Here is a 26,629-nt window from a genome sequence, read left to right on the forward strand (position 1 = left end):
ACGGCCAGACACCCAACATGTATGGAGTTGGAATCCTTTCTCTGGCAAAACGTGTTCGATCAAACAAATCGAGCGCCCGTAGCTACGTCTAGTCTCATATTTGCGATCAGATTCGTCGTACAATGAAGAAAATATTAATAAAAAAATAAATATATTCACTTGCTTGTAAGAATGAAAAGATTCAACACTGATTCGACTTAATCATCTCCACAGATCAACAAAATTTTTTAGCCAACTCTATCGTTTATTTCGTCCTTTGAAGTATCAAAGGAATATCGATCGAATATCTGCACAGAAGGTGTAGAAAGACGAAAGTCTGGCTCACCTATGAAGTCTATGATGACGATGGGATCGTCACTGTACTTCTTGTCCTTCTTGGTGTTGTACTCCGGATCCGACAGGACGAAAGCGGCGACGTACGGGGTGAACAATGCTGTGTACAAGACGAGCAGTAGTATCACCCAGTCCCAGGCCGCTTTGAAAGGTGAGTAGTGCAGTATGGTCCACTTGCCGATTCTAGGGGACTGTAATTTGTACTCTGGGAGGATGTCGTTTCCAAGGGACAGCACCTGCAGCACACAAGCACCAACGTTTTGGGAGAAAACTGTTACGCAAACTTCCGTTACGTTCACGATAGAGAGAGAGAGAATCATCATCATTCAACATTTCTCGATTACGACTCGAAACACAATCGAGAACGAAAGAAAACAAGGCTTTGTTTTTCTTTCGCGGAGACGAGGTCTCTATTCTTTCAACGCATTCGCCTAACAGATTCTCTACAGTTCTGTTTTGAAATAAATGGCTATAGCTTGTTTGAAATGGTTCAATTTCGCATGTGGAAAATTTAGTGCTAAATAACGGCGAATGCGTTAAAGTTGAAAATCGCTGTCGGACGAACTGGCATTTCATTGTATTTGTAACTTGTTGCTCAGTCGTCTTTATCCGAACTCCGACTGGAGACTAACACGCGGAATAATAGTTCCCCCCGTTTCCCTCGTTATTGACAGTCGTCACCATCGGAATTGTCTGTGCGGTTCGAGTGTTGCCACCGAACACCGGTATCTCCGGCTTCGTCCAGCCGAGCGCGCATCCTGTGCGCCGGGGGCGAATGAAAAAGCAACAGGGACGCTGTTGCACGTTCCACATTTTCAATTACCGCCTGTGCCAGCGTCTGTCGTGAACAGAGAAAGAAACGGCGCCCATTGTCGCGCGCGAAGCCAGGAAAACCAAGAAGAACATCTCATTCGATGAATATTTTCTCCTCGAATAAACACCCACGACTCGTCGATACAGAGAACAAGAAGAAGAAGGACGACAGAGAATACTTGTAACGCGGTCATCCTGCCTGCAGACCATCTAATGACCAATACTTTCCCACAAAAAACACCCACGATTCATCGACTAAAAGTGCCAATACATTAGCGATTCGCGACGTTTCGCGACCGAGCGATCGACTCTCGTGACGCGTGTAAACGCCTCCGAGATAGCCACCAGCAAGTTGAACTCGCTTGCGACAATTGCTGTCGGAGAGCGAAACAATATATTTCGAATAGTCGCAAACAAGTTGATACAGTTGCGCACGATAAGAAAACTGAATACATCGAAAACTAGGTGATAATATACGGGAACGCCAAACAGAAGACGGACGAAAACAAAATAATAATCAAGCGTAAACGAGTACAACGCAAGCAACACAAACTAGTTGCTTTCGCGAAAAGAAATATCGCAGGTTACCGTGTATTCGCACCCATAGGGAAGAAAAAGAGGAAGAAAAAGAAGAAGAAGAAGAAGCAGCACAAAGAACTATAGTAACGTAGCTGACCTGCCTGGCACAGTATCGTTTCGACTTGCGGATGGGACTCTCTGCCATTTAAGCTGTTCGCGTGGCCGCCGAACGACCATAAGTAAACAGATCCGGTCGCGCAGATCGCACACGTGCACACTCGCCGATTGCTTTCAGTTGGTTTGGGAATCCATGGTCGGTAGCATCGTCGTCGGTTTCGAAGAAGCCGTGAGAACAAGAAGCTTCGTGGAAGAGAGAGAGAGAGATTGCGGTGCCGGGGGGGTTGGTGGAGATGCAAGCACGCGGTGGTCCGGGCGGGCGTATCGAGCTTGAGAGAGGCACCGTGTCGGAAAAGCGGCGGCAAAACGACTGTCGATCCCTCGAGCGAGAGGCGGCCGAGCAGCCGAGAGAGCCTCGAGGAACCGGGGATATCGATCCGCTGGACGGCACACACGTCGTCGTCCTAAATACCGGGATATCGGTTGTTTACCACGCGGCAAACGGCACACAACACCACAGACTCTAGCACACACGCCCGGTGTCTCACACACGGCGCGCAACACGCTCTCGAGGAAGAACCGGAAGAGTCCTGCTCGAGTGCTAGCCTCACACTGATGCAATGCGGACCGCGAAGGGTGGCGGCGTTCGATTGGCGAAGGGGAGAGCGAAAGTGCAACAGAGAGCGAGAGGGAGAAAGAGAGAGACACCGAGAGAGAGAGAGAGAGAGAGAGAGAGAGAGAAAGTGGAAGAGAGAACCGAGACCGAGAGGGAGAGTGAAAGGGGAGAGGCACGCGTTGTGTGTGTGTGTGTATGTGCGTGGGTTAGGGCGGCTGCCCCTTTCTCCTTCTCTCTTTCTCTTTCGCTCTCTCACCGTTGTCACACCCTACGCCGACCACGTTTCAAAGTACACTACCTTAGCAGGGTTAGCCTTATTACTTTAATAGTCGCTGCCTCCGCGACCTCGCTCAGGCCAATAACAAGCTACCTGGATTCCGTGCACCTGTCTAATGGCGTCTAATCGCCAGAGGAACGCCGCCGGGCTCGTCCTCACTCCCTACCCCCAGATCCATCCCCCCTTTTTCGTTTAACAGCCGTCCCTCGGTTTTATAACTCTATTTATTAACCCACCCTCACCCCACGGGGTTTAATGACTTGTCGCGAAATATCCAAGCGCGACGAGAATCTCAAGAATTTATTAAATGCGTGGGGGGATTTAATGGAAAGACTGATTGAAGGCTGTGCCCAGGGTTGGTGAACTTTGGATCACGTATACTGCGATCCCTTGGTAAATGTCGTGTCGGACTAGAATGATTGCTCTACTGAAATTCTACCGCGTAAATTGTAAATATGATACTGTATCGTATTAACGCTGAACCTACTATGCGTGAAACGTGGTGGTACATACTGCATTCTAAAAATACCAAGATTCAATTTATTTCGATCTTCTAATCTTGTATATTCAAAGAAACAGTTTTATCGAATAATTTCCCTTTAATGCACCCTTGCAGTCCCAATCAATTTTTATTTAAAATTTCAAAAGGTGTCTTTTGTCCTCATCATTTTCTCTAGAGTAGAATAAATATTCTTTGACTTTCAGGAAATTATTAACCGTAAAGAAATTCTAAAGGAATCGTGTACCGCGGAGGGTTCACGCTTGTCCCTGTGCGATTAAATCGATGACGCGGCTATAAATTGTTGTTCTTGCGTATCCTTGTGTTGAAAGTAAAAAGTACACCTATTGTGGCGTGTTTTGGAATTTGGTATATTTTGTGTAGCATATATAATCTTTATCGTATAAGTTTCAATGCTTCGATGAGTCAATGCTCCTTTGATGCAAGGCAGATACTGTGTGTGAATTGCACGTGAATTGTAGGGTCTATGTAGATTGCTTGTGAATTCTAGGCAGATTGCGTGTAAATATTCCATATGAATTTTACGAGCATTTTATGTGGATTTTACGTGGATTATACGTCGATTTTGCATAGATATTCTATGCGAATTTTACGTAGATTGTATGTAGATATTCTACATATATGGATTCTATGTGGATTTTATAAGGATTGCAAGTGGACATCGCCAAAGTTTCCCAAGATTCGCCTTCGAATTTTGAATTCAAAGTATTCGGTTCGTCCGTAGATTTCGAAATTCTATGTGGATTTTATGTGGTTATTCCACGCGGATGTTGCAAACGGATATCGACAGTTTCCCAGGTTTGTCTTCGATTTTAAATTCAAAGTTTTCAGTCCGTTTTTCGCTTTAGTGGCGATGACGCCCGCCGCTCGATTTATTTTTCCTCGGTGCCGCCTAGCGGTTTATCCCCAGCCGTTTGTTTACACACCGGCCGATTCGGTGCCGGAGAAACGATGTGTTTACCTGGTCAGTGCTTAGATCGGAAATCTGCATACCGTGCACCATATCCCCCCCCTCTCACGGCTTTTTAATCGTTCTCAACAATTTTCTCCCTGCCCCGCTTCATCATAAATTGCAAATAGTTTCCACGGGGTTTCTGGAGCGGATCAGTCCGAAGCCGGCTGAACTCGGTTACACGATAGTCGCATGTGTCCGGTAATCGACCACGCAGCGAATTACCAGGAAATTTCACCTACTTCTGCTCCTCCAACAACGTGTTCGAACGCCGACTAAACCTAGTTGTAACGCTGGGAATCAATTTAACCGGCGCGGCCGTTCGATCCACGAGACCCGCGATTGTTAGCGTTTCCATAACGAAAAATAAACAATCGTCCTCCAACGTCGAACATGTAACATGTAACGGAGTTGTGAACATTTCTAGTCATCGTGTCTAATAAATTCTCCCCGATCCTCAACCCGACGGTTTACTTTTGCTCGATACAACGCGAACTGTCGGAACAACTGGCCCATCTCTGTCAAAGCCAATTATTTATTTATTTATTTTTTTTAGAAACCTGCGAGAGGCCTCGGGGCAATTAATCTTTCTTCTAATAAACCCGTCAAACTTCGAATTATTGATGATCGCTCCAGAGAATTCCCAAAGCCACGTTCAAAATAGATTCTCCTGAAAATCGTCTATATTTAATATACTCTCAGCAGGTTCACCGTCTTCTGCCTAATGTAATTCTTGTACAACTTTAAAATATCAAAATCAGTAACTTATACCGTCTAATTAAATAAAAATTCTACTGCCGACAAAATTGAAAGACAATTTTGCGTTAAAATGTTCAATAACCAGGTGTCCGACGTTTTTCATTTAGTGCCGTTCACTTACGCTTAGGCCTCTTTATTATTAATATGCAACGACGCAAGGATAATCAAATCTACATATATTCTGCACGCATATAAACTTGCACAGTAGTTCAAGCAACTTTCAAAGTTCACAGCGTTCAAACGTCAAAAATTTAACTTTCTACGCACAAACTGCAAGTAGTGGTCGCAGATAAACTTAACCAGCCGCAAACTCGTTAACGCTGTCATAATCGCAAAAACAACTCCCAATTTTCCAAAATGTTCGACACTCTGTTGTCTTCCCAAATATTTCTCCCTGGGCGAAATCAATCGACAAAGTTAACGTTGAAACTTAGATCCCTGAATAGACGAGAAGAATTCAAATTAAACTCATTAACGTGCGAAGGAGGTACCAAGAACAATTCCCCATTTTCCATTTTCACCTTTCAGCTCCCAAATAATTCTCTCTAGGAAAAGCCACGGGACAATGCTGACGTTTGAACATTGGATCTCCGAATAAACGAGAAAAGCCATTTTCCTCTTCCCGCAGGGGGAGGAGAATGGACAGTTGGTATCTCGTGACGGGCGAGACCCGGGAAAATGTAAATCCGGATGGATTATCTTTTATTCATGCACAGTTGCTGGCAGGTGAACACGCGTGCCACCTGAGACTGTGCTCGCAACCTCTCGGTTCGCGACGGTGTGCGGGGGTGTACGAAGGTATAGCTTGCGAGGTCGCGACCCGGCAGCCTCGTTTCAATGACCCTTCGTCATTGAACCGTTCAAGAATGTTCGTTACGGAGTAACGAGGCGACGGTTAATGGGGGGACGAGCCCCGGCCACGGGAATAACGAGGGATCTACCGGCCAAGGAGCGCAAACCCATTTCGACTGTTCGGCGAAAGCCTCTTCGAGTATTGATATCGATTCGTCGCGTCGAATGGAATCAAGTCGTAGGCGGGGCCAGCGAAACCTATCGCTCGAGCGGCATTCGATGTATTCGGAATTTCCGAACGCGAATCTTTCGCATAACTGTCCCGGAAACCTGACTCCGCGATTATTGGGTTACCTGTCTCCCAGGACGTTTATGGCGCGGATGTGTTAACCAATAGCACTCGAACGGCGACTGTATGGCGCCACTAAAAATTGCTCTATCATTATTCAAAATATTTTTTACATTTTGAAATTTGTTTGTATTAAATAAAGTACTAAACACTTCAATATTGTACGAGTAAATTGCACCATTTTCGTATGTATAACATGAAAAAAATATATAGAAGGTAAATACAATATTCTAGGTCGGAAGAAATGTTTCGTTTTGGAGTTAAAATAGCTTCGAGTGCAAAGGGTTAACACATCTTGCGCGGGAAGCGACTAAAGTCGTTTTTCACGGATTATTGTTATCGATGGGTTTTTGTGATGTTTTTACAATAAAATCGGATAGACATGCGTTGCAAGAATGAATGCAACACGGTAAGACTTTGGCGGCAAAGTGGCCGCGCATGATGTGTTAAGAGAAGGGAGATTGATATTTATCGTGGTCCTATTTCATGCAGCTCATAGAGAAAAATTTGTAGAAGCTTTCAAGGAAACATATACGCGAGGATCGGGGAAAGGATTTGATCGTCTTCGAACGTTGAAAAAATTCGTTCGCCGATATACATCGTCATTGAATGACGTGTTGCTACTGCTTTCCAAAGTAAGTGCTTCAACAATCGACAACGATTTCCATCGACCGTAGTCTGTCGGGCATAGTATTCTTGGGCTCTCGTCAGGCTCCGGTTCGAGAAATCGTTCGATGCTCGCTCGAGAGATCGATTGATTGAAGCGCGCGACTTGGATGCAGTCTGCTGACCCAGTTCTACACGTAGAAGCGTTTAATGGTTATAAATAGAAAGAGAGAGAGAGAGAGAGAGAGAGAGAGAGAGAGAGAGAGAGAGAGAGAAAGAGAGCGTTTGGAGGTAGTTTTTTCCTTGGAGCAATCGAGAGAAAAGTCGTTCTCCAACGGGCTGGGCGACCCCAGTGAATCGGAAGGATTCGATCGGTAATTGGGGCAAGAGTTGCCTCGCGGCGCGGTGCGGCGATTCAACTGGTGCGCGCGCGGACCCTCTAATTAGAATGTCAGAAGAGGATCCTCGATTAGAAGATGAATAGCGAAAGCCCGGGCTCGGTGTTCCTGGAAAAGTCAGTATTCGGAGAGAATGAATGAATGAAATCAATTCCGAGGGAGTCCGCTCGGCGAGCATTGGGTTAACCGTTAATTAGCGCGCAGCGTGTACACGACGTCTCGATGAAGATGTAGAGACATGATCAATTAGAGTCGCGTGGCCCGTCCAACAGGTCCGACTGCCAGAAATCATGAAAGCCGTCGGATACCGCGAAACCACAGGTCTCCGTTGTAGGGATTTATCTTCTAACGAAGATACAATTTCGTTTTGATTTTCCCTTGTGGGAATCGTTCGTGGAATCATCCGAGAGTCTTCCTTGCAGCTCCGCTCGCAGATGCTACGCGGAAATGACCTCTTTTCCGTTAATGTATGCAGGGCCGATCCCCTCGAACTGGCTCTCCCAAATTGTAAACCGTGCAGCCGGAGGAATCCAGTCGATAACAGGAAGAGATTCATTTTCACAAACATCGAGATTTGTAGTCGTGTAGTTTCCTTGTAAGCGAGGGAAATTCGGAACGTAGACTGCGGAGACTTCCATTTATAGATTAGGTACTCTGGCTATGTATGGTTCGCAGGTTCCATTTGAATTTTCTTATTTTCGTTGTGTCATACGCGGCGTTCTGTGCACGTCGCGATTGACTTAAGGAGAATAAAAGAGCAATAGTAAGACTCCAGGGAGTGGCTACTTTGGTTAAGAAGAGCAGAGCAAGAAAATTGTTCTCCAGGGATTAGGGAAATTAGTAACGCAACGGAGCTCTACATTATATAGCTTTGTTATCTTCGTCGATAAACGAACGCAAGATTTATAATATTACACTGACGTTTAGGTCGAATCAAGTAGAATAAGAGGTGCGACGACGTCCATACAGAATGTATTGTTTAATTGTTTGCGAAAAATGGAAGGAGAGAAAATTCAATGAGCGCCTACATTGAATAATCCAAGAGGATGGTCCGACTACAATGTACCTATTCTACTCAGAAACCTTTTCTATTGTCCCAACCCCAACGAAAATTAACCCACTGACCGTTCGATAAGTAGAAGAGGTCCGTCACGATCAGACCTCTTGTACTTCCCTAAAAAGAACCGTTTAAATGAATATTTTCCAGGCACAAAGGTCGCTTTGAAAAACACGTGCAGTATGCATCGTTACCGCAAGGATCTACACAAAAATCAGGGTCTGTTCGAATGAAAAATGGGACGGGTTTGACCCGCCCGATTTAAACGTCCGAGCGGCTCTTTGTCCCTTGATATTGAAACGCGCGAACTCGTCCAAGGACCGGTAAAGGGGCCCGGGGATTCATCAGACGCTTATCGGCACTTGGACACACGCGGGATTCCGAAATCAGGTCGCGTCGACGTCCTTGTTCAGATGTAATCCAAGCCCCGGTGTGAAAAGGAAACACGTCGGAGCGGCGTCGAACCGTGGAAAACTCGAATTCCCTCGAGAGCCTATGTACAGTGACTCCCAAAAATATTCGGACACTAGCTATAACTAACTTTACGACTTGATAATTCCTTTGTTAATAAAGCAATCGTCCCGGGAATTGTTTCTAGCAATAAAAGATCTATTAATGTTGATAAACATAAATAATTTATTTCAAAAATATACATAAATTCCATAATAAAAATTAGTAAAAGAAATAACGTACCATTTTTGGCTCACAAAAATATTCGGACAATATTAATTTTTCAATTTAGATAATGTCATTTAGCATTATAAAATTTGTTTAATACTTCGTGGCATAACCATTTTGTTTAAGAACATGTCTTAACCTGTTTGGCATATTGTTTGTAATTTTTTTTAAATATTCAACAGTTATATTCGACCACTCAGTTGCAAGTCTCTGCTTTAATTCAGCTATCGATGTAATTGGGGTTTTTCGAATTTTTCTATCCAATTCATCCCATAAATTCTCGATAGGATTAAGGTCCGGTGATTGGGGCGGCGAATGAAGAATTTTGGGGCAGCGGTATAATAAAGATTCTTGCACAATACGTGACTTGTGCTTGGGGTCGTTGTCTTGGTAAAACTTAAAAGTATTATTAAGCCCCATTTTTTCAGCACTTTGAATTAAATTATTTTTGTGTACATTTAAATAATGATTTTTGTCCATGATACCGTCAATAAACACTAGGTTACCGACTCCATATGACGAAATGCAACCCCAGACCATTACGCTGTCTCCGCCGTGTTTCACTGTATCTCTTGTATTTTCAAAATTAAACTCTTTATTCGCTTTCCGCCACACCATAGTTCTTCCGTCGGAATTGTACAGATTGAATTTGCTTTCGTCAGCAAATATGACATCCTTCCACCATGTCTCATCCTTAGAAATTAGCTCTCTTGCAAAGGTTTTTCGTTTATTCCTATTCTTTTCGTTGATAAATGGTTTTTTTCTAGCTGCTCTTCCATTGTAACCAGCTTGCCTCAGCACTCTCCGAACTGTTTCGGCTGAAACATTTTTGGAGCTTTCTCCTAATAGCTCGCTAACTAGTTTTGGGGCACTTAAGCGCGGATTTTTGTTCACTTTCCGAATAATTTTGCTTTTCTCCCTCGTACATAAGAGACTTGCTCTTCCAGTTTGCGGAATAGAATCAATGCGATCCTCAATAAAAAATCGTCGACAGATATCTGCAGCAGTACTTTTACTTATACGAAGCATTGCACTAACTTCGCGATAGGTTTTTCCTTTTTCTCGATGAAAAATTACAAGCTGTCGCACATCGAAACTCGTATTCTTTCCTTTGCGACCCATTTTGAACGAATTCACGTTTACTACTGGCAGTAGTGAGGTGGCATTGACATCTAATGGTCCACGAGATTTTGTTTGTAAACAAACGTTTTCCCGTTCTTGGAATATCGGTTCCCCAGAAGGCGATTGCCAGAGAAATATAATACGTGTCCGAATATTTTTGTGAGCCACAAATGGTCCATTATTTGGTTTAATAATTTTTATTATGAAACGTATGTATATTTTTCAAATAAATTATATATGTTTATCATCCTTAATAAATGTTTTATTGCTAGAAACAATTTCCAGGGCGATTGCTTTATCAACAAACGAATTATTAAGTCATAAAGTTAGTTATACCTAGTGTCCGAATATTTATGGGAGTCACTGTACGTGTTGGAAATAACACGGGTTCGTTTTAATGAAAGCACGGCCAGGGTGGTGCGGCCTGCGCGGTCGATCCACGATGCTTCTTCATCGTATTTTCGCTCGGCTACACGCTCGCACACGCTTTCTACACACATATCCGTTACTCGGCCGTGTGCATCCGCCCCGAAACAGAAACTGAAACTGAAACTGAAACGCGTTCCCGTATTAATGGGCCCATGAATACTCGCCGGCACGACGCTTTGATTTACAAGCCCGGTAATGTAACGAGCCGTGTTACGACGACTGGACACGGGAATCGCGCAATATCTGAATTTACTGGCAACCTAACACGATGCCAACCGCCAGACAATTACAATAATCTGATCATCTTTTTTTAATTAGTTCTGTGACAGAACTTGTGTGTTGTTTCGGACGTCGCTAGGAATTCCCTCAAACGATAGTTTCTTGCACATCGCAGGCGCAGCAGCAAGTGTCTCAAATACAAAGAAACGTGTACAAGAAACGAAGCTACATGTACTTTTATTTTATTTTCACCGTATCGGATTTGCCGATCGCCTAAAGAACTTTTCTCTTTATCCTCGATCTTGCAGAACTCGCATAAAGACCCGCAGTCTAATTGCAACGAACTGTGAATTATGTATTCGCCGGAGAACGTTATCGTTGATCGGACGCATTTTCATACCACGTTCACGGTCGCGTAGGTGGTTTCACAAGCGTTCTAACTGCAAGATAAATCGTTCTCTCGCACTTTACGCGCGTTCGCCATGGCCGACGCCGGAATCGATGCGAAACTTCCATGAGAAATGTGGCGAAGGATGCGAATTAAAAAATCAATAGTCATCGGAGGCCGTTGATTCGATTACCGGGGAACACTGTGGATCTGACAACCGTCGAAGACAATAGCGAACAAGCCACGGAACAATCTAACCGCGCGCGGCTGACCGCATACGTCGAATAAACCTAGCTCTCTCGCATCGGGATAATAACGTAGAGTGGATACGAACATCGATCACCGTCGACAGGGTCGACTCGAACTTCTGCTTCTTGCCTTGGACGAAGTAGGAGCGCATCATGGTTGCCGAGACTTTCAGAAAAAATGCCAAAGTCATTCTCCGAGTCGGCAGGTTCGAGTGCGCCGCGTGCTTCCGACACGACTCGGAAAGCGAAAATAACCAACCGTTCGAGGAACCACCTGTTTCACTGTAGCTCTTCACAGACACCTTCACGCTTCTTATCCACCTTCTCGTGCGTCTCGACAATCGTCACGAACACTCGATCGCGAGGACGAACCGGCCTGTTCGAATCCGCGACATTCTGCTCGCGAGAACGGCTGATGCGCGCGCGAACTCCACGATTTTATGCAGCTCACGGTTGTCTCGTTCGCTTGTTCTCGACTCTGTGCACTAACTCCGAAACATTTCTGCCGACCTAGAATATTTCTGTACGATTTTTTCCTCATACAACACTTAAATGTTTAGTAATCGATTGAATAGAAATTCAGTAATGCAAACAATATTCTGAATAATGGTATAGCAACACTTTTAGCGACGCACCAGAGTCGTCGTTCGAGCGCAAAGCGTTAACATAATTGATAAGTTGTAAACAAAATTGGGTGCTGCATGTTGCGTATGGGTAGAAAAATTGTAGCTGGTTCGAGTGGATAAGATCGTCGACTGTTTCAAGTCAAGATTGTACAGACAGACGAAAAGAAACAATGGGGAACGTTAAACGCGTTCACTACAACGGTATATTTTGATGAACAAGCATCGAGCGAAACATCGATAACCGAAAGCTGTAATCGAATTCGGCCGTTCGCCGCGTACCAACCTCACAACCACTCGAGGCCGCGCCTCGAGAGGATTATTCGCGTCGGTTTCGAGCACTTCCGGTTCTGTTCAGCGTCCGAACAGTCTCGGTTGACCTTGCTCGCCGATTTCCTTTCGCTTCCAGCGGGATCGGTTCATCGACTACTACAAGATCTCGGCGGCTTATCTTGGTGGTACTTTCAAAGTCGAATCCAATTAGTCGGAAACCCTATCGCGATGTACACCGGAGCGATCTCGTTGTCGTACGGCAGCGCGCGTCATTCATCGGCGAGGAGCGATCGGAGGTCCCGGTGGACTGGGCTGGCACAAAAGGACAAACTTTCCCCGGTTATCGGATCTATCGATCGATCCTTCTTGTGGGAGCGGAGCACTCTTCTGAATGGAATTGAAAACTGCCACGATATCGACGACGGGGTATCGACGATCAGCTGCTCGCTGGAAGAAACGCTCGCCTCGGTTCCAGGTAACGAGTAATTGATTGCACAGGTGGGTGAAGGAACTATAGCTTAGAACTGTATCGGGAACGGGCAATTTCCTTTCGAAGGAAGCGCGACGCTCCCAGGCTCGAGATCCACGGGAAACGTTCACGAAGAGTTCCGCGAAGAGTTCACTGTGCGAGGCTGGTTTTTTCGAAGATCGTACGACCGATGAGAAGAGAAAAACCGAGGAAGCCTTCGACGGAGACACAGGGCCTCGGAGAATTCCAGTGTGGAGCGACAAGATCTAATTTCGGCGGTGGATCCGCTCCGCGCGTGGATCGGCCGCTCGCCCGCTCGCTCGCGTACGCGCGCTAAAACTAAAAGGGAAGAGCGCGGACGTTTCGGCGAGGCTCGTGAGACGCTTTCAGAAAACATCTGCTCGCCGACGATCGCCGAGCCGAAACTACATAAATGTCACGACAAGCAGGACGAGCCGCATCGTTTTATTGCCCGGCGACGCGACGCCAGCGTCGCCTGCGACCACGCTCGATACACCACGATTTCCACCGGACATCGTCAACGCTATCGGCTCTGGCGAGAACTCTTTTCCCACGAGTTTTTCCTATTTCCTCCGCCCGCTTCTCCGAAAGCAAAGTACAAAGTGCAACGGCGTTTCTTATGTGGCTTCGGATGGATGCGCAGCTCGATTTTTTGGTGGAAAAAGTGTGAATATCGGTGCTCGAAACTGTTGAAGTATAATTGTAACGAGTAGGAAGTGTTTCGTTGTTCGTTCGATGGGCAGTGAATTTGGTAAAAGGACGAATCAGTGTTTGAGATTTTGTACGAATGCAGAAATGCAGTTGCAACGAGACTCGTAAAGCGCAAAAAGACTGCAACAAACCGTGGATTGTTGTAAAAATGTTTGACGATCGTTGGGCTTCGTTTTTTGAGAGAACACGTGCGAATCAGTTGTAAGATTATTTTAGGAATTATTCACAACGAATACCGTGCTTGAGCGTTTAAAAGTATTAGAAATTGAAGATGACGCGTACGTCTTGTTAAATGACAAGGGTGTGGGCAATCGATACGAAAAAATGCCTTTCACGTTTCAAACAGCAAATGTGGCGAGTAATCGAATACCGTTGAGCGATGGCGTGTTTGATACGAGTATACGTGAAACGGGTGGAATTATCGATGGATTTCGTGTCGATTCTTCAATGTACCACTCTAATCTCGTAACGTGACCGACTTCAGCCTCGCGACAGGGATTACCACGCACAGAGCTTAATTCCCCGCGCCGTTTTGAATTCTTCCATTTTCTGATTAACCAAAGACAACAAGAAGAGCGCTAACTTCATCGATGGCTCTATAAGCTGCTCGATTCTATAGAAGTACAAGTTACGTAGTCGACAATAATTTAATCCTTTACTTTATAGCCGAGCACCCGGGTATCTCATCAGTAGACTGCGGATTTTATGCATTTATGACAAAAATGGATAGGCGGATACAAAACATTTGGGCGAATCAAATACAGTGAGTGTAAAAAGTATTCGTACACCTCTTGTAGGCTTGAAAAACCATGTATTTCTCTATGTAATTGTACACATGTTTATAAAAAGAAACATAATTGTAATTTTTATATATTTTAACTACTGTCGTATAAATATACTTGAAAAAGTTTAACGTTAACGAGAAAAATTAGAAAGTATGAGAAGTGTCTCTAAATTGGCGCGCAAAAAGTATTCGTACAGGTACTAGAATGTACTTGAAAGGCGTCCGATTGTTTATATTATGGTTTAGCGGGACCCGACAAATAATCAGACAGGGTCTTTGATGCACAGTCTAGTGGCAACCTTCTGCAAAACCAGTCAATTTTTATAACATTCGGTAAAATGGGTCATAAAGGTAAGGAAACAAGTGAGACTGAAAGAAAAATTATTATACAACTGCATAATCAGTGCAAATCATTGCGAGAAATAGCAAAAACAATTAATAGGCCACACAGCACTATACAAGGAATTATAGATCGATATGGTGAACGAAAAACCAATAAAAATAAAGCGAAATCTGGTCGCCCTCGAAAACTTAGTTTACGCGATGAACGTTTTATAGTGCCTGTAATAAAAACAAATCCTAAAATTAGTGCCCCTTAGATCGCTGCTGCGCTTGCAAACAACGCTGGCGTAAGTGTATGTGCCAGTATTATTCGTAATTGTTTACGAAATAATGAATACCACGGCCGAGTTGCTCGCAAGAAGTATTTCGTAAATGCCGCAAATAGAAAGAAGAAACTTGATTTCGCGAAAGATAATATTAATAAGCCTATCGAGTTTTGGCGAAGAGTCATATTTACTGATGAAAGTGAATTTAATGTTTTTGGCTCTGATGGCAAGTGTACGGTCTGGAGGAAGAAAAATACAGAGTTACAAAAAGAAAATCTACATCCCACAGTAAAACACGGCGAAGGTTCGGTTTATGGTTTGGGATTGTATGAGTGCTGCTGGAGTGGGTTCATTACACTTCATCGAGGGAATCATGGACCACAAAATATACCTAAACATATTAAAAACCCATATTGTAAGTAGTGCAGAAAAAGTGGGTATAAAAGACAACTTTATCTTTACTCCAGACAATGACCTCAAACATACAGCACGCAACACAAGAAAGTGGTTGCTTTATAACACACCACAATATTTGAAAACACCTCCACAATCACCGGATATTGATCCGATCGAAAATTTATGGGATCTGATTGATAAAAAAATCCGAACTCGACATATTTCGAAAACTTTCTCTTCAAGAGGAATGGTGCATTATTACAGACGAAATCACATCCAATTTAGTGGATTCAATGCCAAGAAGACTGGACGCAATTATACAGTCGAAAGGCTATCCAACGAAATATTAATTTAATTTATTTTCGTAAATTGTAACACGTTTATTGCTAAATTTGTTACGTGTACGAATACTTTTTGCATGCTAATTTTGAGAGACTTCAGACTGTTTTTAATATATCTCATTAACGTTCACTTTTCGTTAATTTATTTATGTCACATTTTGTAGTTGAAACATATAATAATCGTAATTGTGGTTTTGTTTTATAAAAAAATGTACAATTACATAAAGAAATATATGGTTTTCTAAAACTATAAGAGGTGTACGAATAGTTTTTACACTCACTGTATTTTTATTTTGATAACCAGATACATAAAATAAAATAGTTTACTCAATAATAGTTTACTAATAGTTTCTAAAACTATAAGAGGTGTACGAATACTTTTTACACTCACTGTATTTTTATTTTGATAACCAGATACATAAAATAAAATAGTTTACTGTTGTATTTCAAATATGTATTTTAAATATTTCCTTACAATGAAAATAAATTAAGCAAATAGCTAATATTATAAATTATAATTTTTAACATAAGAAACTATAGTAGTTGACAAAGTATTATTTGTAGCTCAATTACGAATATTTGCATGTAACATGTTGATAAACAGACGACAATGTCGTAATAACATTACACGGAACAAAATATCAGAAAAGTATAAGTTACTATCAACTATTTGAAATACTATTTTACACAGTCCTACAAAATAAGTCTCACTATTTTCAATATTTCCCAAATAAAATACTATTTTTAAATAGTATTTCAAAAACTTTTTCTTATAAATAAAATCATTTATTTGCATGATTATAGGTATGCTTGAAAAATAAAATAAACTATTTACTATTTTCTATTTCAAGTAATATTTTGCCCAGCACTGTTGCAGTTCAGGTAGAAAATTTTTATTTTGCATAAAGATCCGCAGTCTACTCACGAGACAGCCGAGTCCCCGGGTACCGGAATATCTCATGAGGTCTCACATCTGGTTACAAGAGCTATTATTTCCTGAGCCTGCCGCGCTGCCCAGTATGCTTTAGGATCAGATTATACTAGTCAGGTCAGACGCCGAAGGTCTACAAACGCTAGATACAAAAACAGGGTAAACAAATTCCGTCGGCAGAATTTAGTTACCCTGTTTTTGTATCTAGCGTTTATAGACCCCGAGCGTCTGACCTGACTAGTACAATCTGACCCTTATTCAAGTATTCGGTTAATTCATATTTTTGTATGAAATAATAAATATGAAATGATTCATTATTTAACACGTTAACTGCCATGTCAGTGATTTCTTACTACGTTTAGACATTCACTTTTATTGTGACATATCCAGATAAACCGAATTTTATTAAGGTCTTTAGAATTCAAAAGGGTTAAAACAGCGTCCCTTATAATATATTTGAAATTTTTAGTTTCGCTTTCATTCATTAAATTACTCCGATTTTGTTAGAATCTCTGGGAATGATATTTGACACTTAACCTGTTAATAATGAAATATGTTTATTTTTGTAGAAAAATACTAAACACAAATTGCTTTGTAAACACTAAGAAAATCTACTATCAACTATTTTCATGTAATAATAAGAATCTAAGAACGTTGATGTATTATTTTAGATTTATTAAGATCGTTCAAGAAAATAAGTAATCGTAATATGTCTTCTGCTTCTTGCAATTGATCCAAACAATTTCTATTTTGCATAAAGATCCGCAGTCTATTCATGAGATACCCGGGTCATTTTTGTTTACCCGTTATTTTTCATTAGAAGAATTTGAGGACATTGTTACGTTCAACGTATTCAAATGATTGAAAGAAGAAATATATTTTTATCCAACTTTCGGTCTCATTTTGCAGAAAAATTCGCAGCCTAGTTATTATAGTTATTTTGTTTCGCAGACCCCGAATTGTTTGAAAGCAAAATTGTGCGACGCCGATGGAAAATGGTGATATAAATGGGAACCAGCTGGACCGAAACGGCCACGGTTGCCAAGACCAAGGGGTTACAGCTACGAAAAAGGTTTTAAGGAGCTTAGGTTCGAGACTCGAAAGTCTCCCAGTAAATCAAGACGGACGGGCGGGTCCGATAAGGCGTATATTTCGCAGACGCGGACAGTAAAAATTCCCTGGACCGGGAAAAGAGTCGGCACGTCAGCTGAACGTAACTCATGCGAGCTATACTGTTCCAGTCGGCTGGCCCGTGTAGACGCCGCGCGACTTTTATCCGTTTTCTACTTGGTGTGGCGAACATGACTTAACCCAGTTACGCGTCTCGAGAACAAGAACTCGCCGTTGCGTGACAATAATCGCTCGCATTTAAATCGCGCCTTGATTGCAGTCTCTGATCGGTCCCCTCCATTATTAAGCGATCGATTCTCTTTCCGACTGTTTCACGTTTCGCCTCGCTGCAATCGTTCGCGAATATTTTATGATTCGTAAATGCGTTCTGCCCGTTCTCTGAACGTTAAATCAGCCGCTGACTTTTTTTCGAAACTAATTATTCAGCGCGCAAAGATAGGAAAAGGTTTGTTCACGGGACGCTTTTCTCCCGATATAATCGGCTTTCTAGATTAATTCCAGATTCTGTCTCTAGAATAATCACAGAAATTCATTTATCTAACCACGTTTTTAGTAGCTCGCTTTCTTGTCTGTCTGTTTGTCTGTTCGGTTCAAATTTTGCAATTGTTTTCAAACTAACTTCCCGATGAGCTAGAGACTTGAAACTTTAAACATAGCTCAGTACTGGATGACAATGCAATTATTTAATTAATTTATAATGCAACTAGAAAATATAATTTAATAATGTAATTTCGTATGAAAAGTTTCTAAGCACGGGTATAATAACCACAGAAATTTGATAAATCTGAAATTTACTACACGTCTCTGTTATAATCTCATCAAATGTTTAAAATCGATTGAAAAACTTCACACACACACACACACACCACTAAACAGCAGAAAATAATTATTTCAATAAAATGAATTTTAATATGCCACGTTTTTAACACGGACTAAAAAGTATAATTTTAACACGGACTGAAAAGTGTAAAAAATAATTTTTCTCAGCCCCTTAGACATAGTCCTGAATATTTGTGATTGTGAATTTTGAATAACTATGAAAATACTTGTAAGATTTAAAACGAAAAACGTGGGGCACAAGATAATAGTAAGCAGTGTAGAGAGTAGCTGCCGTTGAGAAAACTCACACAACAGTCCATATCATTTGCAGTGCAATAAAATTGTTAGTGACTTAGGCGAACTATTCATGCGTAAATTACCTATTGCATGCGCCCCATGTTTTCCGTTTTAAATCTTACAAGTATTTTCATAGCTATTAAAAATTCACAGCCACAAATTTTCGTGACTATCTGCATGGAGTTAGGAATCTGTATGGAGCTAGGGAAAATTATTTTTTATACTTTTAAGTCCGTGTTAAAATTATAATTTTTAGTCAGTTTTAAAAACGTGGTATATTCTTAATCATTTTCGCTCACTTATTTATGTCATGGTTTTGATTATTTCTGGCCACAGAGCACTCTGATAGCATTCGGAAATTTAATATTAATCTTTGCATAATGGATAGGTTGGATTTTCCAACGAACGAAGCTGTTCGGAACAAGTTTCGTATTGGACAGGTGTTTTTTAAGACTTCCAGATGAGACCGCGCGCGCGATGGCAACGCGGATTTCCCGGTGAACACGATTCCACGAATAATTTCGACCCTCGAATGATTGAATTTCTTTTCCTAGAGCTCGATACTATTTTTATCAGAGATGCGGTTCATTACAAGAAGAGCCGAGCCCGAACGTCAGCGTGTTATAGGAACGTTCTCCTCCCTGCTTCGATACTGTTTCGCAGTCTGGATCAATTTTTCAAGGGCCACTGCGGATTCACCACGATCCTTATCGCGTCTTCGATTCTACGCTCTCGATTGTTAGCGTTTCAGCGTTTTAGCTTCGCGTTAATAAACCGTAGGATCGGAGGCTTCGTTAAAACTTTGACTTAGGATCTAACCCAAATCTAAGCTGAATCTTATTGTCTTTTAATACTTTATTCTCCGTGGAATGCGTTCGTCTCATCGGGCCTTGTTTAGCTTCAAGTTTTCGGATTCGTAGAATTGTCGGAGACAGGTGACGAAGTTGTTCCATAGAAATCGAAGCTAAGCGGAAAGTTACGTTCGCGTCGGTTCTGACTGTTCGACCCTCCGCTGTGTTGGGTTTCTTGGATCGACGAAGATATTTTGCGTCCCTTCCATTTTCGTTAAATCATCATTCCCGAATAAATTCGTTTTCTAATTGTTGAATTTATTGGAAAAGATTGGATTCTTTGCACATGGTATGGGCACGGAAGGATGCAGCTCGGTGGAAGACAAATTGCCAGGGGGACCCCTCTGCCTAAATTGCGAATGGCATTATTCGCAGTTCGTTAGCCGATTCTCCGTTACGCCACATTAACCTCGTAACGCGTCGATCGTGGCCTCGTAAAGGTCACGATGAACGCACTATTGGCATTTCGCGAGCACGCTCAATGATCCCCTTCATCACGCTTCGAGAGGGGCTCCTCGATCGAGATGAACGGCGAGATGAAAAACACGCGTGGCCATGGAAGCTCGCGCGCCCAAGAATCCTTGGACACTCGTAACCCGCGAGCCTTCGTTCGCATACCTCGCTTATTCATTCTTGACGATCTTGTGTACCTCCATCAACCCTGACAACCTTTATTCTCGCCTTCACCCATCGGCGCCTATTCGTATTATACTCATCTAGAAACATTATCACTTATTCTATTCTGTTTAACACTAAACCTACCGACATTTCTTGTATACCTACAGTGGCTCACGAAAGTATTCGAACGCTTACGTTTACAAATTTTAATGAATAAAATAAGATGTACTAAACTAATCTGTATAGAACAATTTGGTATCTATAGTAAGGGGGGAAGTCTCAAGATTATGCCAGTTAAATTTGAAAAGGATTCAACAACGTAGGCAGAAGTTATGATATATTTATTAGAAACACGCATATTAAGTGACTCATAAAAGTATTCGAACGCTACATATATTATTACATTATTTAATGTTAATATTGTGTTGGACCACCTTTAGCAGTATAACGATGTGTCTCAATCGACGTTCCATACTATAAACCAATGATTTTGTAAAAGTACACTCAATGGAATTCCATACTTCTATGATTTTTTGTTTCAATACCTCCTTTGAAGTTATTTGATATTTATTTAATCTTTCTCCGATTTCAGCTCATAAATTTTCAATTGGATTTATGTCTGGACTTTGCGGTGGAGTAGTTAACATATGTGCTGCGTTATATATGATTCATTCTTTCACAATTCCTGCAGTATGCTTGGGATTGTTATCTTGTTGGAAGTGGAAGTCTTCCAATAATCCTAATTTACGGGCACTTTCTTTAAGGTTGTTCCTTAAAATATTTAAATACTTCTATTTATCGAGTATTCCATCAATGAATACCAAATTGCAGGTGCCACTTGCTGCCATGCACCCCCACAACATAACCGATCCACCTCCGTGTTTCACTGTTTGATGTAAATTTTTAATTTCCAATTCCGTATTTGGTTTTCTCCAAACATAATTTTGACCATCTGAGGCAAAGATGTTAAATTTGGACTAATCCGAAAAGATGACTTTATCCCAGAAAAAAGATCTTTATTGAGATATGCTTTTGCAAAAGCCAATCTTTTTTTCAATTTACCGCGTTAATATGTGGCTTCTTTCGTGGTACACTGCCATGAAAATCATTATTTCGTAAGATTCGTCGACATAATTCGGGATGAACTTCTTTATGAAACATATCAGCTACCATATTTGTGAGTTTAGGAGCGGATATAGTAGGATATTTTTTTATTTCGCGAATGATAATTTTCTGTTATCTTTCAGTTAATTTCTTTCGTCGACCTGATCGAGCGTTGTTCGCAATTGTTCCTTCATTTTTTGATTTTTTAATAATATAATGTATTGTAGACTTACTTCTGTTTATAATTTCTGCAATCTCGTTATATGATTTTCCATCCTTATGCAATCAAAGTATCATTTCTCTTTCACACTTTTGTGTTTCTGACTTTTTAGTCTTCATTTCAACTACTACTGTGCACAGATCTACGTTGCTGTTACGGAAACGATGCCTTAACATCAACTGAACGTACCAATGTTTAATTTAGTAGTAATGTGTACATTCCTTTCTAAGAAAGATGAAAACATATCAACAGCGTTACAGCGTTCGAATACTTTTGTGAGTCACTTATTACGCATGTTTCTAATAAATTTATCATAACTTCTACCTACGCTGTTGAATCCTTTTCAAATTTTACAGACATAATCTTGAGACTTCCCCCTTACTACAGATTCCAAATTGTTCTATACAGATTAGTTTAGTACATCTTACTTTATTCATTAAAATTTGTAAACGTAAGCGTTCGAATACTTTCGTGAGCCACTGTATTTCTACCGTGCGCGGTCAAAACGACCGGTCCTTAAAAAAAAGTTATTGTTACTATAATTAAACGTAGATAATAGTCAATTTTATTTTCATATAATTTTAATTATATAAAAAATACTGCGACACTCTCTCCTCGATTTACAAAATTGTACTGTGTGTTTCGTCCACCTTTGCGGTTTGGGTGTATTCGCCATGAAACGTGATTAACTTGATAGCGTCTCATCCAATAAGGCGGCTCATTTATTTTGAGTTGACCATGCCACATTGAGAATAGCCTTTCTTTTATACTGATTGTTTAGCTTTAGAATAGCTATTTAAATACCATATTATCTTGTGCGGTCAATTTGACCGGCCGTGGTAGGTTTAGTGTTAAAGGCAGCATCACGTCTTGTTACCTGATAAGTAGACTGTGGATTTTATGCGTTTATGACAAAAATGAGTATCTAGAATTTAAAAAACTAGACAGAGTATCAATGTATTAGTATCAGCTTATTAAAATCAAAAAGTTTCTATTTGGCTTCCGCTCATTGTAATCGATGCATACAATTTCTATTATAGATGAACTGTTGAACGCTACCAGAAAGGTTTTGGTGCACAATTGTTAAAAATATGAAAGGTGCGCATCTACACCAATTTTTCATTAAATTGGTATAATCGTGAGAATACTCCGACAAAGCCGATAAGAATCGCAAGAAGCCAAGTTCGTAATTTGCATAAGATGAGAGTTGTCGGGCAATTATTTACGACTCGACCCAACAATTCAGAGATCAAATCTCGGGCTTTTTTACCAGCGGCAATGGAGGCAGAAGTTGAAACGCCGGGCGTTAATGGCTTAATCGCCGAATAATTAACGCGACTTGTTCCCGAGACAATGACGACACTTGTTTGCGACATCGCTGCGGGAAAAACTGTGAGCAAGAAGCGAGCAGAAGCACGAGGAACTCGGCCGAGTGTTTGATAATAAATATTTCAACTCTAGGACGAGCTTTGAATCCGGAATCGGTGTTTATTATTAATCATTCCCGGCGATATTTTCGAGAGGCCCGAAGCGCCGTCCGCGACCTGGCCTAAAAAATCGTCCTCGTCCTCGTCGACGCTCGTCGCGGTAAAAGCCTGGTTCTGCTTCGAGTAGAATTCTACCGCTCAAACCAGACTCCGGAACGATAAATACAGTATTTATAAATTTGATTTTAAACGTCGAAAAAGTTGCATTTGCAGTGTTGCAAAGACTAAGGTTGCGTTTTAAATCAGCTATGGTTTTGATTTTTTCATTTGGATTAAACCACCCCCTGTACAGGGTGTGAAGAAATATTTGGTCTTGGCGTACTCTACACCTACGGATCCATGAAAATCTGCAAAAAAGTCCTTGAATTCTCCTTGACCTTGAATTTCAAGGTCAAATGTCTCCTTTATCGCATTATATTCTACGCGTCATGTCGATAAAAAAATTTATCCTTGGAATCCAAGGACAAGGACAATTTTGCGGTAACTTTTGTTTACAGATCTTCATCGATCCGAAGATATAGAATACGCCTATGCCAGACAAGACCAAATATTTCTGAGCACCCTGTACAATCGGAGAAACTGTCATATCAGCAAATTAGTGGAACTAGAAGCAGATTCAAAAATTTGTTTCCTCCTATATTAACCCCTTTCCGTACTCTAACGAGTTTGACTCGTGAAGAAGATTTTGGCCGAAACGTAAACATCACGAGTAGGACTCGCGGAATGATTTACGAACAGGTATTTACGTTTCGGTTAGTATTGCAACTGTTTTCGAGCATTACTGTGGTCTGTTTATCGCGGGCTGACCCCGGCCGCTTGGGCCCGGATTTCGTCGAGCTAAATGACACGGGAAGGGGCTGATATTAATAAGCCGCTGGTAACACATAATTTTTTGTCATAGGCGCATAAAATCCTTAGTCTAGTACCGAATGATTTATACATAACGGAGATACGACTTCCGTCCAGCATTCCGTATTATAAAGTTCCATCGTCGACGAGTACATCCGGTCGAACCGAGTCGCGGATGTGTTTTCAGGCACATAATCCGTAAATACCGACGGACATCGGCTCCTCGGCCATTCTCAGACGAAACACAGAAACTCCGGGGCCCGTGTACACAAATGATATCCTCCTGACAGCAGTCTTCCAGAAACGACCAGCCATCGCTCCCAACGCGATCGTTAACCCACAAAACGAGCCGCGAACTTCGACGAATTTCGCTCGAAACGGAAAACCCTGATCTCGTTGCGAGCACGAAAACACGATGTGGCACAGTTCTCTCCGCGCCCGATTCATCTTTTGTTCCTTTTTCACGTTATTTATCTCTCGGGCCGCGCACGGCCCGGAACGTCTCAAAGCCCGAGCAACGATATTCGACGCCCTAAAAGTGCCGAGACGATTGTAAATCCTCGCCGAAGCTCGTTCCGACCGCGATGAAACGTTTGGTAAACTAATACTGCAGACAGCGGATTTACGCGTGTGATTCTCGAGTTGTGTGCATTTTATGGCAGAAACGAGCAGATCAAAAGTGGGAAGATCAGAAAGAATTTGAGAAGACCGATGGCGAGTAACTTGCTGGAATCATCAATGAAGAGATGTCAATAAATTCGATCGAATTTTCCTTCCTGCAGTCGGGCGAAAATATCACTTGCAAAAAGTGTAAGGAATTCGAGCGACCGCCACCCATGCGGGCCGCAACCATAGGCCGGCCAAGGGCGCAGTTTATGATTACGGTGCGGACGTGACTTCAGGCTATTTTTGAGATTTAGCGGAACTTTATGTTTTATGATGATTTATTAGAGACTTCGTATTTTAGCTAAAGGTCTTAATAGCCGTTGACGTACCGTAAGACATCTGCGGACCAAATGCGTAACGTTAAGGGCCCTAGGTAGGCGACGAGGATTCGGGGCGAGGGTACCCTAATAAACTGGTCGGTTTCCCTCACCCTGTCGCCTATCGGAGGGCGTACTTTAGAATTAAGACACCCGTGATTGGCTTCCGAAATGTAACCGCCTACACTGCAAAAACAGTTAAAAGTGTAGAGCGGAGAAGAAGCCAACGTTGTCGTAGCGCGCACGAGGGTAACCTCTAGTCCTTGTCTTTTTCTGAATAAACGTGTTTATGAAATCGCATTCTAAGATCCTCGACATCCTTACAAAAGGGACGAAAAAAAAAAAACTGTCGATTCGCACAATAAACGTCGCACCGTTTCCGGTGGGAAAAAGTGAATATTCCTCGAAGTTTGAACAACTTTGTGTAAAGGAGGAGTGCGCGGCACTGTTCCTCACTCGCGTCGCTTCTTGTTCGTTGGTTAATTCGGTAACCGCGGATGAAACTCGGGTACATTCAGATGATTCAAAGGAGCGAGAGAGAGAGAGAAAGAGAGAGAGAGAGAGAGAGAGAGAGAAAGAGGTGAGGTGTCCCGGAGGTGACGACGTATGAAACGTGAGGGTCGTTGCCGAGGATTACCATGTTTTCTCCGGCGAGAAATTTTGCGACGACGGTTCGCGGCAGCAGGATATTACCGTCGTCGAGTCAGCCGCGGACTGACCAAAGAAAAAGGAAACGATCGACGGGAAAAGTCTCGGTGAAAGGCTCAAGGAAACGGCCTCGTTATTTCGTGGCGAGCGGGTAAGCGTGAGACCGAATTAATTAAAAAACGGAACAGCCTCGAGAGGCCAGGGTGCAGCGATTGCAACGCAAGGTGGTGCAAGAGGGTGCAGCGGGTGCAAGGGCGAGCGCACCGCTACAGCCGAGCACTCGAGGAGCCCGGCTTAATTGTGATCCGTGACTGCGGATCCGATTTTGCGGCGGAAAAACAAGTGTTCGCCGCGCCGCCACAGTTCGTTTGTCCTCGGCCACGCCGAATGACATAATCGCTTTCACGGTATTAATGCGAACGAGTCCCTCGAGTCCCGGGAACTCGCACGAAAAATAAGAGGAAAAGTGAAATACGCGAGCGGATCCACGTGCGCGCGCTCCAGTCATCCGCGGAAAAGAGCGTATCGGTTAAATTAATCCCATCCGTTTCTCGGAAGCAGCCGCGCGCAGCAGCAACGGCTGTCTTTGACGTCCCATTAAATTACGTTTCTCCCGTGCGCGCGATTATTATTGTCTCCGCGACTCGTCTATTCGTCCCGGCGTTTCCTCCGAACGAAATTATCCGAGAGAAAGCGTCCCACCGGTCTTTTTGTCTCCGCCTACGGTGCCACAATGCCCCCGTTCGCGGGGATTATTCCGTGCCACGCAAAACGCGTTCCCAGAAGCCGTTTATTCGACGTGTACCCTGCAATTCGTTCCATAAAACGAATGGTTTTTTTGTCTTTGTGTTTGCCGAGCACGCACAGAATTACCAACCGTCTTCTCCTTTACTCCGGCTGTATTCGTTTGCACTCAATATTAGTTGGAATTTCTTTTGGACAAAGGACGGAACCTAACTTGTACGATGGAAAGAATACGTGGAAATATTCTTCGCCTTCCAACTTGATCGCAGAACGAAACAAACTTTTAGTCGAACCCAGTATTAAGTGGAAAATTAGCTCGAAACTTTCTCGGAACTTGTGACCCCTTTTGCTGGAACGAACGAGGATGAATGTCCCCTATGTAGGCATCGATTTCACAACAAAGTGAAATATGTTACTGCACCGTGGACCTTGCACTGTTTAATTCTTTATTGGATACCAATGCATTTCCGTTTCAGACGTTTTTTCCAGGCTATTCGAAACAACCGTAATATCGTGGCGATCGATCGGC

General features: G+C 42.3%; 1 protein-coding gene across 8 annotated transcripts in view; it reads right to left on the minus strand.

Moving 5' to 3' along the window:
• The window catches only part of LOC143353099 (voltage-gated inwardly rectifying potassium channel KCNH6-like), a 178,156-nt gene that overhangs the window by 36,106 nt on the left and 115,421 nt on the right, over positions 1-26,629 (minus strand). For all 8 annotated transcript variants that reach the window (XM_076786192.1, XM_076786208.1, XM_076786177.1 and 5 more), the window contains one exon: positions 326-569. In XM_076786192.1, the coding sequence (XP_076642307.1) occupies positions 326-569 (244 nt within the window). The remainder of the gene's footprint in view (positions 1-325; positions 570-26,629) is intronic.

The sequence above is a fragment of the Halictus rubicundus genome, chromosome 1, assembly GCF_050948215.1.
Source record: "Halictus rubicundus isolate RS-2024b chromosome 1, iyHalRubi1_principal, whole genome shotgun sequence".
In the NCBI taxonomy this organism is placed as follows: Eukaryota; Metazoa; Arthropoda; class Insecta; order Hymenoptera; family Halictidae; genus Halictus; species Halictus rubicundus.